This window comes from Octopus sinensis, linkage group LG4 (assembly GCF_006345805.1).
Source record: "Octopus sinensis linkage group LG4, ASM634580v1, whole genome shotgun sequence".
Taxonomy (NCBI): Eukaryota; Metazoa; Mollusca; class Cephalopoda; order Octopoda; family Octopodidae; genus Octopus; species Octopus sinensis.
In genome coordinates, this window is record NC_043000.1 from 152320186 (window position 1) to 152333428 (window position 13243).

Below are 13243 nucleotides of genomic sequence, written 5' to 3' on the forward strand. Positions count from 1 at the left end.
GTAATCACAGTCTAGGTCATATTTTACATTGCCTGGAGTTTCTACCTATCGCAATGGAGCCCAGTAATTACCCTAAATAGATCAGTTTTTCTCTACTTAAGAAGTCTAGCTGATATAAATCATGAATCCTTCAACAAGACCAATCTTACAGGAATGAAAGACAGCTTAAGAAAATGAGACAACAACATTTAAGAGATTCACAGTGAACAAGCCAATCAAATATGTATTCTCATCATCGGCTACTTAATGAATATCACTATGGTTTCAACACTGCACATCATCATCCTCTTCATCATTGTCCGACCGTGGTCGAGACAATGGAATTTACGATGCTACACCAGACTTCATGGTCCATCATGGCATTACGGAGGTCCTGTTGCTGGATGCCTGTATCCCTGGAGATTACATCAGGGTAGGAGAGTGTGCGCCCTCTGGTATTGCGGGTAGATGGCTTCCAGAGGAGAAGAGTAGAAATTACTTCTTTTTCAGCTCTACAACAATGTCCAGCAAACTGGACTCCACATTACGATGCTACACCAGACTTCATGGTCCATCATGTGCTTTCTCCACATTAGGTCAAGGAAATTCATCACTGCCGACATCGCTACTACCAGCTCTTACTGCATCTAATGCCAATGACAACATCATATAATTCATCCTTGCACATGTAAACTCACTAAGTGAATATGACTTAGTGTTCCTACAGAAACCTTCAGTTACCTTATACTATGTTTAATGCCGTTTCACATTCATGTTGAATTATGCAGCAATCTTATGTTCTCTTCATAGAACACTTTTAATGTATATATTACCAGTTCTTTTGGTATAGTAGATTTTTGCTATTCTTGTTTATGTCTCCTCACAGACGTGTATATTCTAACAAGTCGCTTCTTAAATTTTGCATCTCTCTGGTTCAAGCTGTTTATTTTCTCCTTTCGATTTTTAATGTTTATTTTAGTGGGTTACCAAACTATCAGTTTGGTCTCCCAACTAAAACAGTAATGAGAAATTTTAAAGTCTGCTTGACATTTTATAAGTGTGAAAGAGATTAAAATTTCAATACTCCGTATCAAAGGTTCTGACAAGAATAGGCAAAAAATCAGAGCTTGAGACAAGAAGACACTTTTGACCAATCAGAATTCAGTTTACATAATCAGTTTGATCGGTCACCTTCCTCTGTCGGTTGAGTAAAGTGTCATCCAAGCTGATGTTTATTGGTAATTAAACTTAATTTGCAACACCTGTGCATATTTATCAGCTTTGTTTTTGTTGATAAGAATTATCTACAACTTTTTCTGTGATCATGATTGGAGAAGACATACAGCAGTATGCTAAAGATCCGACATAAACTCTTGTGGCCAAGAAATGTAAAATAAAGTTTATTAGAAACAACACAAACACTTTGTGATTTAATAGCTTTCAATGTGATACCTGTTAAACAGAAATTATTGTTATTTAATGAAAATTTAATAAAATCTAATCATAAGTGAAATTATGCTAAATACAACTAAATTGCAAACATTTTCCTCTTGGCTTTATCAGCAATTCTGAAAACTCTTGGGTGTGAATTTTACACGAGTAGAAGCATTTTTTCACAATTTTACCTTGAAAATCACCTGTGTAAATTAAACAGGTGCACAAATTACATGGGTTTTTACAGTAGTTCTTTGCTGTTTGTTCTTGTAACTCTTTATATATTGAAGTGACTTCAGCAACTAGTCATGTCTGATTGTTGCATTGGAATCACCCAGTGATTGGTTCTATGTTGAGTAAAACAATTTATTTTTTATTTGTTTCAGTCATTAGCCTGTGGTCAAGCTGGGGCACTGCCTTGAAGAATTTTAGTTGAATGAATCAACCCCCAGTACTTATTTTTTTGTAAAGCCTGGTTCTTATTCTGTCAGTATCTTTTGTCAGACCAGGGACATAAACACACCAACACCAGATGTCAAGTGGTGATGGTGGTGGTGGACAAACACACACATGATGGGCTTCTTTCAGTTTCCGTCTCCCAAATCTATTCACAAGACTTTGGTTTGACCCAAGGCTATAATAGAAGACACGTGCTCAAAGTGCCATGCAGTAAGGCTGAACCTGAAACCATGTAGTTGAGAAGCCACATCTACACCTATTGAATAAAAATTGAATTAAAAAGAAATTCCTCAAACATAATTCCGAATTACTTTGCATGTAATAAGTGCCATTGAGAATGTTATATGTTTCTGTTATGTAAATATTTGACCCAGGTTAGATTCTTGATTGAAGGCTAGTCACTGGATTTGGTTAAAAAGAGACGATGAGCGATGGCTAGAAGTATATTGAGTTCTTCATAACCAGCTGATCTAGCAAGCAGGGCCTCATATCAGTGAGGGGGGCCGGTGCGCATTGATGCCGTCGAGAGGTAGGCCCCGAAACGGCGCGCATTCTCTCCTGATGACCCCATACACTTGCTAGCTTCCGGTATACGGAGCTTTTAACTGGTAGCACTTGCATGTGCAAGTTGTTTGCGAGACAAATACTCACTTACTCTGCTTATGACTTTAGAAAAAGCATGAACATTAGTATATTCCATTTTTTTCTTCTTACAAATTTGAAGTTTTGCATTTAGTTCAAAAAATAATTATTCAAATGCATTTTTTTTTAAACAATTAGAACTAAATGTAAAGTTTTAGCTCTGTTTCTTACAGAATCTACTTAAAGATTGGTGCACAAATCTAATTCACTAGTGAAGTATGATAGTAAGCATGTATACTCTCTTTTACTCTTTTACTTGTTTCAGTCATTTGACTGCGGCCATGCTGGAGCACCGCCTTTAGTCGAGCAAATCGACCCCGGAACTTATTCTTTGTAAGCCCAGTACTTATTCTATCGGTCTCTTTTGCCGAACCGCTAAGTAATGGGGATGTAAACACACCAGCATCGGTTGTCAGGCAATGCTAGGGGGACAAACACAGACACACAAACACACACACATACATATATATATATACATATATATGACGGGCTTCTTTTAGTCTCCGTCTACCAAATCCACTCACAAGGCTTTGGTCGGCCCGAGGCTATAGTAGAAGACACTTGCCCAAGGTGCCACGCAGTGGGATTGAACCCGGAACCATGTGGTTGGTAATCAAACTACTTACCACACAGCCACTTCTGCGTCTTGCATCTTTTTTAAACAATTAGAACTAAATGTAAAGTTTTAGCTCTGTTTCTTACAGAATCTACTTAAAGATTGGTGCACAAATCTAATTCACTAGTGAAGTATGATAGTAAGCATATATATGTCTCATTGTTATATAATTTTTGCTTAAATCATTTGAATTCGTTCTACAATTGCTAGCATGTGGTGACACTTTGACCCAGTCTGAAGGAACTATCACCTCACCTGGCTATCCTGATAAAGTGAATGCAAGATGGTCTTGCATATGGAAAATAGAAGTTAATCCAGACAGAAGAGTCTATCTAAAATTCCAAGATATAGATTTATATAACTGTAGGAATGCATACGTGAAAGTAAGTATGTTGATATATTTTTACAATTTTTCTTTTGTGTTATAAAATTTGCAAATTGTTACATTTTCCCTTTGATGAAGCAACCGTCATTTTTAACCTCTTTCTGCCAGCTCGCCGCCTTCAAGAAAAATATCTCCAGACAAAATACTCAGCCTTCACTGAAATGTCTACAGATAGATTTAGAGCGGTGGTTCCCAAACATTTTAGGGCTGCTGCCCACTTGACACCCAAGTCACATTCTTAGCAGCCCCACCCCAACCAACCAACCATCATAAACATAGACCTCTTTCTGGAGCAAATTCAAAGCAACTGTACTTCACAAATAAAACTTAACCTAACGAAGCCATTATTTTGTTGGTTTTTACATGAATCACGACCCCGCTTATAGCCCCACTTTTTTTTTTTACATGAATCACTACCCCATTATCACCCTGCTTTTCTTCAACACCCCCTTGGAACTTTCCACTGCCCTCCAGCAGGTGGAGGACAATATCACCCACTTTGGGAACCACTGATTGAGAGGAAATAGTTCCTTTTGAACTGAATGCAGGAATGATGCTGAAAGACCCCTATTCACTGCACTATTCATTGCACTTGATATTCTAGCTATAGGAAAGGACCATGTACAGCTATGTTAACGATGACTTCAAAGTACCGATGATTAATTTTTGTTAAGGCCTTAGACTAATTCAAAATAATCAAGTCCTCCGCAAAAAGAAAATATCTTTATCAGTCCTCTTATTTACTTATAATAATTCAAATTAAAAATAAACTATTTTAACATTGTGTGACCTAGGAGGGTTAAAACATTATGAACATTACTCTATCTTTTCAGATTCTCAAATAGAAGTAAAAGATTTTGTACATCATCGACACTGTTATTATTTTGATAATTATTACTATTGTCATTGTGGAGGCGCAATGGCCCAGTGGTTAGGGCAGCGGACTCGCGGTCGTAGGATCGCGGTTTCGATTCCCAGACCGGGCATTGTGAGTGTTTATTGAGCGAAAACACCTAAGAGCTCCATGAGGCTCCGGCAGGGGATGGTGGTGATCCCTGCTGTACTCTTTCACCACAACTTTCTCTCACTCTTACTTCCTGTTTCTGTTGTACCTGTATTTCAAGGGGCCGGCCTTGTCACTCTCTGTGTCACGCTGAATATCCCCGAGAACTACATCAAGGGTACACGTGTCTGTGGAGTGCTCAGCCACTTACACGTTAATTTCACGAGCAGGCTGTTCCGTTGATCGGATCAACCGGAACCCTCGTTGTCGTAACCGACGGAGTGCTTCCCCACTATTGTCATTATTGTTGTTGTTGTTCTCTGTATTAATTTTTTTCTTTTTATGTCATCTTGCATACTCTATGTTCTTTTTTTCAAATCATTTAAACAATGAAGGGAAGTAAATAATTGGCCTGCCAGCTGGTGGACTTGCTGAAGTCACAAAAAGGGATTCCACACTTTGGTATCTCTGGTTGGACCAGACTCAGTGCTGAGTCAATAAAGACATTTCCACTTGCTTCATATGGACTTTGTCCTTTGGCAGAAACGTTAGCACGCCGGACGAAATGCGTAGCCGTATTTCGTCTGCCGTTACATTCTGGGTTCAAATTCCGCCGAGGTCGACTTTGCCTTTCATCCTTTCGAGGTCGATAAATTAAGTATCAGTTACGCACTGGGGCCGATGTAATCGACTTAATTCGTTTGTCAGTCCTTGTTTGTCCCCTCTGTGTTTAGCCCCTTGTGGGTAATAAAGAAACATATATTGCAAGAAGACTTACTCTTTTACTTGTTTCAGTCATTTGACTGTGGCCATGCTAGAGCACTGCCTTTAGTCGAGCAAATCAACCCCGAGACTTATTCTTTGTAAGCCCAGTACTTATTCTATCAGTCTCTTTTGCCGAACCACTAAGTGACGGGGACATAGACACACCAGCATCGGTTGTCAAGCAATGCTAGAGGGACAAACACAGACACACAAACACACACATGCATATACATATATATACATATATACGACAGGCTTCTTTCAGTTTCCGTCTACCAAATCCACTCACAAGGCATTGGTCGGCCCGGGGCTATAGCAGAAGACACTTGCCCAAGATGCCACGCAGTGAGACTGAACCCGGAACCATATGGTTGGTTAGCAAGCTACTTACCACACAGCCAACTCATCTTTCTTCACAAAATATCACGCAGCTAGATTTTTAGGAAACACGTATAGAAATGGTGGATGTTATGAGACATTTCTTGATTTTAATCTTCTTTATTTTGATGTGTCTAGGGAGGATCATTACGTCAATATTAACAACATACAAATTCACTTAAAGAATCTTGCAAACCAAATATGAAATCTTCTTCATATTTTTAGGTATTCATATAATGGATGTTTTTCATCAGATATTGATGTTTGTTAGATTAGAAAAACATTTGAAAATTGTGCAATTTTCAGCATATTTCATGATGAGAACACTAGTACCATAATTCCTGTTGACACATAACACATGGATGAAATCCAAACATCATAATGTTTCTGGTTTATATACCTTGACTTAATTTTGCTTTGCAATCTACTTTGGGGGAAATTATGAAATTATAATATAAAATCTTCAAATGTTTTCTTCCAGGTTTACCAAACGTTATCTTTTGAATATCCTATGATAACATTCTGCAATAATGGAGTCCAAGAGATCAAATCATCTCAAAATACAATGAAAATAATGTTTACAACACGTAGAAGCTTTTCTTCAAAATTTAAAGCATATTATACAACTCTGGAAGGCAGATGTAAGTATAAAACTATTTGCATTTATGTGCAAGTGTGAAATAACAACATTGATTAAAATTTTGTTATGGCTTTTGGTGTAATATTGTAAGAAAATTTAGTTACATATTATATGTAGTGCAATATATAATTATATTTTCTTCAAATTTGTATTTTTTCATGCCAGTGCCACCTGGCTGGTCCCATGCTGGTGGCATATAAAGAGCACCATTTGAGCATGGCTGTTGCCAGTGCTGCTTGACTCGCCTCCATGCCTGGAGCACATAAGGAGCACCTATTTCTTTACTACCCACAAGGGGCTAAACACATAGAGGACAGACAAACGGATTAAGTCGATTACATCGACCCCAGTGTGTAACTGGTACTTAATTTATCGACCTCCAAAGGATGAAAGGCAAAGTCGACCTTGGCGGAATTTGAACTCAGAACGTAGCGGCAGATGAAATACCTATTTCTTTATTACCCACAAGGGGCTAAACACGGAGGGGACAAACAAGGACAGACATAGGTATTATGTCGATTACATTGACTCCAGTTCGTAACTGGTACTTAATTTATCGACCCCCAAAGGATGAAAGGCAAAGTCGACCCTGGTGGAATTTGAACTCAGAACGTAGCGGCAGACGAAATACCGTTAAGCATTTCGCAGGGCGTGCTAACGATTCTGCCAGCTCGTCACACATAAGGAGCACCATTTGAGCATTGCTGTTGCCAGTGCCACCGGACTGGTTAAGATAAATTGTAACATTGGTAATATACTCTCTAGCCCCTTTAAGTTTATTTCTATGAACTTGTTTTTTTTTATATCACCTTTTTCTTCATGGTTCATATTTATATGAAAAGAATGATACAGAACTTTTCTGAAGAAAAATGATAACAAAGAGTTACCAAAGGCAGTAGAAGGTGCACCTTTATGCAAGTCTCTTACTTCAAGGATCTCAGATCATTCATGGCAGATTTAACCCTTTAGTGTTCAGATTATTCAATCAAACATAATGCCTATTGATTCCTATTGATTTGAATTAATCATGCATTATCTCATTTCTTCAAGATCTTGATGGTGTAATTACTTAATGTAGAATAACATTGTAGGGTAGGTGTGAGAGCCTGGATCTGGTCAGTTTGAACATAAAACAGATTAGCTATTTTGGCCGGATATGGCCGGTTTAAATACTAAAGGGTTAAATAGTGGCTTCATGGTCTATAGAAGTTTTGCTTGGAAATAACTCAATGTTATGAAGAATATCTGGAGAGTTAACCTATCCAGACAACTCTTGAAGAGAAACTTCTTAATAGGAACTAAGACAGTCCTCCTTTACAGCTGTGAAACTTGAATCCTTGTTCGGCCTAGGATTAAGTCCCTCTGTTGCTGCTACCCTCATGTTCCAGCTGGTCTTCAGCACAGATTGCCTATAGAAAGTGATCAATGAGATTTCCTGATAGTAACTTCCTTCAATTGAGCAACAAGATTGAGGCAAGACTGGGGATGGAAGCACTCCGTCGGTTACGACGACGAGGGTCCCAGTTGATCCGAATCAACGGAACAGCCTGCTCGTGAAATTAACGTGTAAGTGACTGAGCACTCCACAGACATGTGCACCCTTAACGTAGTTCTCAGGGATGTTCAGCGTGACACAGAGAGTGACAAGGCCGGCCCTTTGAAATACAGGTACAACAGAAACAGGAAGTAAGAGCGAGAGAAAGTTGTGTTGAAAGAGTACAGCAGGGATCACCACCATCCCCTGCTGGAGCCTCGTGGAGCTTTTAGGTGTTTCCGCTCAATAAACACTCACAACGCCCGGTTGGGGAATCGAAACCGCGATCCTATGACTGCGAGTCCGCTGCCCTAACCACAGGGCCATTGCGCCTCCACTGAGGCAAGACTACTGCAGCTTGTAATGGATTGTCTGAAACACATAGGGCTGCCCTACAGCCAAGTCATTTCGAGTAACCAACCAGTGGGAGAGCATAAACAATGGGTGTTCTCCCAAAACTATGGCTAAGACCCTAATGGAGAACAGTGATGCTGCAACTGCTGATGAATTCAGGCTATTGATTATAGAATAGAAAAGATGGTTTTTTTCTCTTATCATGTCCAACACAAGTGGAGGCGGAAAGCATGTTCAGTGCAACTTTTTTATTAAATTAGTTTTTAAATCACAATAATTTCAACTCTTACCTTATTCTCTGCACATCTGTACACGGCTTGCATAGTCATCACAAGCCATTTATCAACCCCTAGTTTTCTTAATGACCGCTACACTACCAAACCGCATCAAAGGTTTTCTCCTGGTTGACATGTGCCAAGTGTAAGAGTTTTCTGTTGCTAAGTGCTTTCCCTGCAGTTATCTCACTAAGAAGCTGCCTTTGGTGGTACCTTGTTTTGGCATGAACCTAAACCTCACCCCATCAAGGCTCTCTTACTCTTTTACTCTTTTACTTGTTTCAGTCATTTGACTGCGGCCATGCTGGAGCACCGCCTTTAGTCGATCAAATCGACCCCGGGACTTATTCCTTGTAAGCCCAGTACTTATTCTCTCGGTCTCTTTTGCTGAACCACTAAGTGACGGGGACATAAACACAGTAGCATCGGTTGTCAAGCAATGCTAGGGGGACAAACACAAACCCACACACACACACATATATATATATATACATATATCTGACAGGCCTCTTTCAGTTTCCGTCTACCAAATCCACTCACAAGGCATTGGTCGGCCCGGGGCTATAGCAGAAGACACTTGCCCAAAATGCCACGCAGTGGGACTGAACCCGGAACCATGTGGTTGGTTAGCAAGCTACTTACCACACAGCCACTCCTGCTATTTCTATTTCTTATCAATTCTACTATAATGTCATAATTATTGTAAACCGGTTCATCAGTTTCATTCCTTTGAACTTACCTTTCTCTTGTGCATCTCATTTCTTTTTGTAGCAGTTGATGATGATACTGCTACACTAGTCATTAGCATAACATCTTCCTATATACTGCTTGACCAGATCCAGCCTCACACACCTACCCTACAATGTCATTCTAAAAATAGACAATCCAGCATCGCCTCGACTGGCTTCCGTGCCAGTGGCACGTAAAAAGCACCATCCAAATTGTGGCCGATGCCAGTGCCGCCTCGACTGGCTTCCGTGCCGGTGGCACATAAAATGCACCAGTCCAACCGTGGCCGTTGACAGCCCCGTCTGGCACCTGTGCAGGGACATAAATGACAGGGACGTAAACACACCAGCATCGGTTGTCAAACGATGTTGGGGATGAAAATGAAAATGGCAAGGGAAAATCAAAATCAAAATCGATCAACATCAATGGAAATTGTAGCTGTGATACCAGTGCCGGTGGCACATAAGAGAACCATCCAAACATGGCTGTTGCCAGCGCTGCCCCGACTGGCTTCTGTGCTGGTGGCACGTAAAATGCACCAATCCGACCGTGGCCATTGGCAGCCTCGCCTGGCACCTGTGCAGGTGGCACGTAAAAAGCACCCACTACACTCACGGAGTGGTTGGCATTAGGAAGGGCATCCAGCTGTAGAAACACTGCTAGATCAGACTGGAGCCTGGTGCAGCCTTCTGGCTTCCCAAATCCCCAGTCGAACCGTCCAACCCATGCTAGTATGGAGAACGGATGTTAAACGATAATGATGATGATGATGATGATGATCATTGAAATCTCGTAGCTATGAGATAAGATAAAGCCTGATTAATTAAAAACAATGTAAATGAATGTGTCATATTTGACAGAGTAATCTGAATGCTAAAGGGTTAAAATATTGTTGTTCAGGCATTAATATGGAAGAGTGCTGAAAGTATTCACAATACTGTGAAAAGTAAATATTATCTTTATATATAAAAGAGAGGTTGTGTGTCTGTCTCCTACGATTTAGATTCCTAACTACTCCCACATTTTGCGGTGCAGTTTAACCAAAACTGGGTATCTTATAGTCGTGATTCATATCGAGCCCTTCTGGGTATTAGCGCGCGTCTACGATGAGTCTACGATTTAAAAAAAATTTGCCATCAATTTTTCCCATTTTTAATGCATTTTTGGCATATATAAGGGAAGTAACTCTCTAAAAATTTATTATTAAATCTCAGAACGTAAAAAGCTAGAGTAACATCCCCCCCCTTTGTGGTTAGCCATATTGTGATGGCTATTATACTTTACATCTCTAAAAATGCTTATATAGTTATTTCCCTTACAAACCCGAGCAACGCCGGGCAATACTGCTAGTTTAATCATAAAAGTAAATTTAATTATAAAATTAAAACTTTTTTGGATCTTCTCGGTTTGAACGGCAGTTTTTTCTAACGGTGTCATATGAAATTGTCACCCATAATTATGACCCTAGTATCGATCTAATGTATTTCAATCTATTTTAGGGTTAGGGTTAGGGTAAGGGTTAGGGTTAGGGTATTTTTTTTCTTCAGAAATGTAAATAAACCCAATCTGTTTCTTAAACGAGGGACATTTTCATAAGGCACAGAATGTTTTCACCTCAATAGACTTCATTGATTGGTTGAAATTGCAGAAATTGAAGAAAAAGAAACAACAAATATCTTAGAAACTATAGAATTTTCTCAATAAAGCCAAGAGATAAAGATGTTTTATAAACACATTCTACCAGTATATGAAGTTTAAAAGTGTTTAGTTACGTAGAAATTATTTTAAAAAACTGCCATTCAAACCGAAAAGATCCACATTTTTAATGTAATCATCATCGTTTAACGTCCGTTTTCCATGCTAGCACGGGTTGGACGGTTCGACCAGGGTCTGGGAAGCCAGGGCTGCACCAGGCTCCAGTCTGATCTGGCAGTGTTTCTACAGCTGGATGCCCTTCCTAACGCCAACCACTCCGCGAGTGTAGTGGGTGCTTTTTACGTGCCACCGGTACAGGTGCCAGGGGAGTCTGGCATCGGCCACGATCGGTTGGTGCTTTTAACGTGCCACCGGCACGGAAGCCAGCCAAGGTGGCGCTGGCATCAGCCACGTTCGGATGGTGCTTTTTATGTGTCACCGGCACAAATAATATCAAGTCCATTATGGCATTCAGAGAAACAAAGGGACAAGTTGTAACAGTCAAATCATTTGATAAACTTGATAATCTAGAAGCTCTATTTGGTTGTCAATTTGTGTTTTTAAAATATTAAATACGTTTATTTTACTCTTTCTCCAGCATTGTGGTGGCTTTCATCACATTTCCTTGCTTATAAAAGCATGTTTTAATTGAATGTTTATTATTTTTTAAAATAGTATGTGGTGGTTTGCTGACAAGTGATTCTGGCTCAGTCATTTCTCCAGAATCTGATGGATCTAATAATGCACAAGTAGTTGTCTGCACATGGTTACTGCAACCTACTCCAAGAGATAATATGACAATCGTGATTAACATTGAAATGAGAAATAATCAACGTTGCAATGAAAATTATTTTAATGTTATAGAAGGTAAGACAAAAATTATACCCAAAATTACTTCTTGCTAGCTTGTGTGAAACTTTTAGTTTCACTCTTTTGCGTTGCATTTTTCCAAAAGCTTTATGTAATCTTTTACTTGTTTCAGTCATTTGACCGTGGCCATACTGGAGCCCTGCCTTTAGTCGAGCAAATCGACCCCAGGACTTGCATTCCCCCTAGCCATTCTCTGGAGGAAATTGCTAGATGCTGGCTATATTCCTGATAGTTTCCTTTCTTAATAGATCATTCCAGTCTTCAAAAAGGGCAGCAAGTCCCAGGCAGTGAATTACCAACTTATCTCCCTTACTTCTCATCTCATCAAATTATTTGAGAGAGTAGTGCAAAACCAACAACCTGCTGGTTCCCAGCCAGCATGGTTTCTGCAATAGCAGGAACTGTCTTACACAGCTCCTACATCATTTTGATGATATCCTAAAGGCCTTGGGTGAGGGATCCAATGCAGATGTCATATATCTTGACTCCAGCAAGGCTTTTGACAAGGTTGACCACAACATCTTGTTAAAAAACTCTCCAACATTGGAGTGCAAGGGAAGATTCTAAAGTAGTTTAAATCCTTTCTCTTGAAGAATGCAGCATATGGTGTTCAATGGTGTTCGATCAAGCACAACAAAAGTCATCAGTGGTGTTCCACAAGGCACTGTGTTAGGCCCACTTCTGTTCCTTATCTACATAAATGACATCATCAGGGTCATTAAATACAGTAATATAAAAATTTTTGCAGATGACTCTAAGCTTTTGAAGGTTGTCGACAGAATGGGAGACCGGACAGATCTTCAATCGGACTTAGTTGCTGTTATCCAATGGGTGCAGAAACATAACACGCAACTGAATGAGAACAAGTTTGAGTTAATCCACTTTGGTAAAGAGGCTGCACTTAAACAACCATATATTCTTCCTTCAGGCGAACACCTCATGGCATCAGATACCACTGGGGACCTCGGTGTGACTGTCGATGATAACTTAAGTTGGAGTGTCCACATAAACAAGAAAGTTGACATGGCCTGCAGGGTGTGCCCTTGGATCCTCAGGACTTCAGTCTAGAGATGCTCCAACCATTATCCTTCTTTTTTCTACCTTTGCCTGCCCTCACCTTGAATACTGTTGTCCACTATGGTCTCCCTACATGAGGCAGAATATTAAAAAGCTTGAAGCACCCCAGAGATCAATTACAAAAAAAAATTGATGACATGTCTGGTCTTAATTACTGGGATCGACTCATGAATCTCAAAATGTATTCTCTCCAGCACCACTGAGAGCATTATATTATTTGTATGATGTGGAAATTGTTCCGGCAGTATTGACCAAATGATATCAGTTTTAGTTTTAAAATCTACTCAACGCTTGGTCCCCATGCCATGCGCTCTCTACAGAAATAGTGCTCTCAGCACATCACAACACTAAGACAGAACTACTTCTCCTCAACTGGACCTACTCTTTTTAACATCATTCCAAAACATA

The 13243-nt window shown here is 39.8% G+C and overlaps 1 protein-coding gene across 1 annotated transcript in view; it reads left to right on the forward strand.

Moving 5' to 3' along the window:
• The window catches only part of LOC115210606 (cubilin-like), a 267655-nt gene that overhangs the window by 190809 nt on the left and 63603 nt on the right, over positions 1 to 13243 (forward strand). Inside the window, exons 49-51 of the mRNA XM_036502575.1 lie at positions 3341 to 3513; positions 6143 to 6302; positions 11564 to 11755. Coding sequence (XP_036358468.1) covers positions 3341 to 3513; positions 6143 to 6302; positions 11564 to 11755 — 525 coding nt within the window. The remainder of the gene's footprint in view (positions 1 to 3340; positions 3514 to 6142; positions 6303 to 11563; positions 11756 to 13243) is intronic.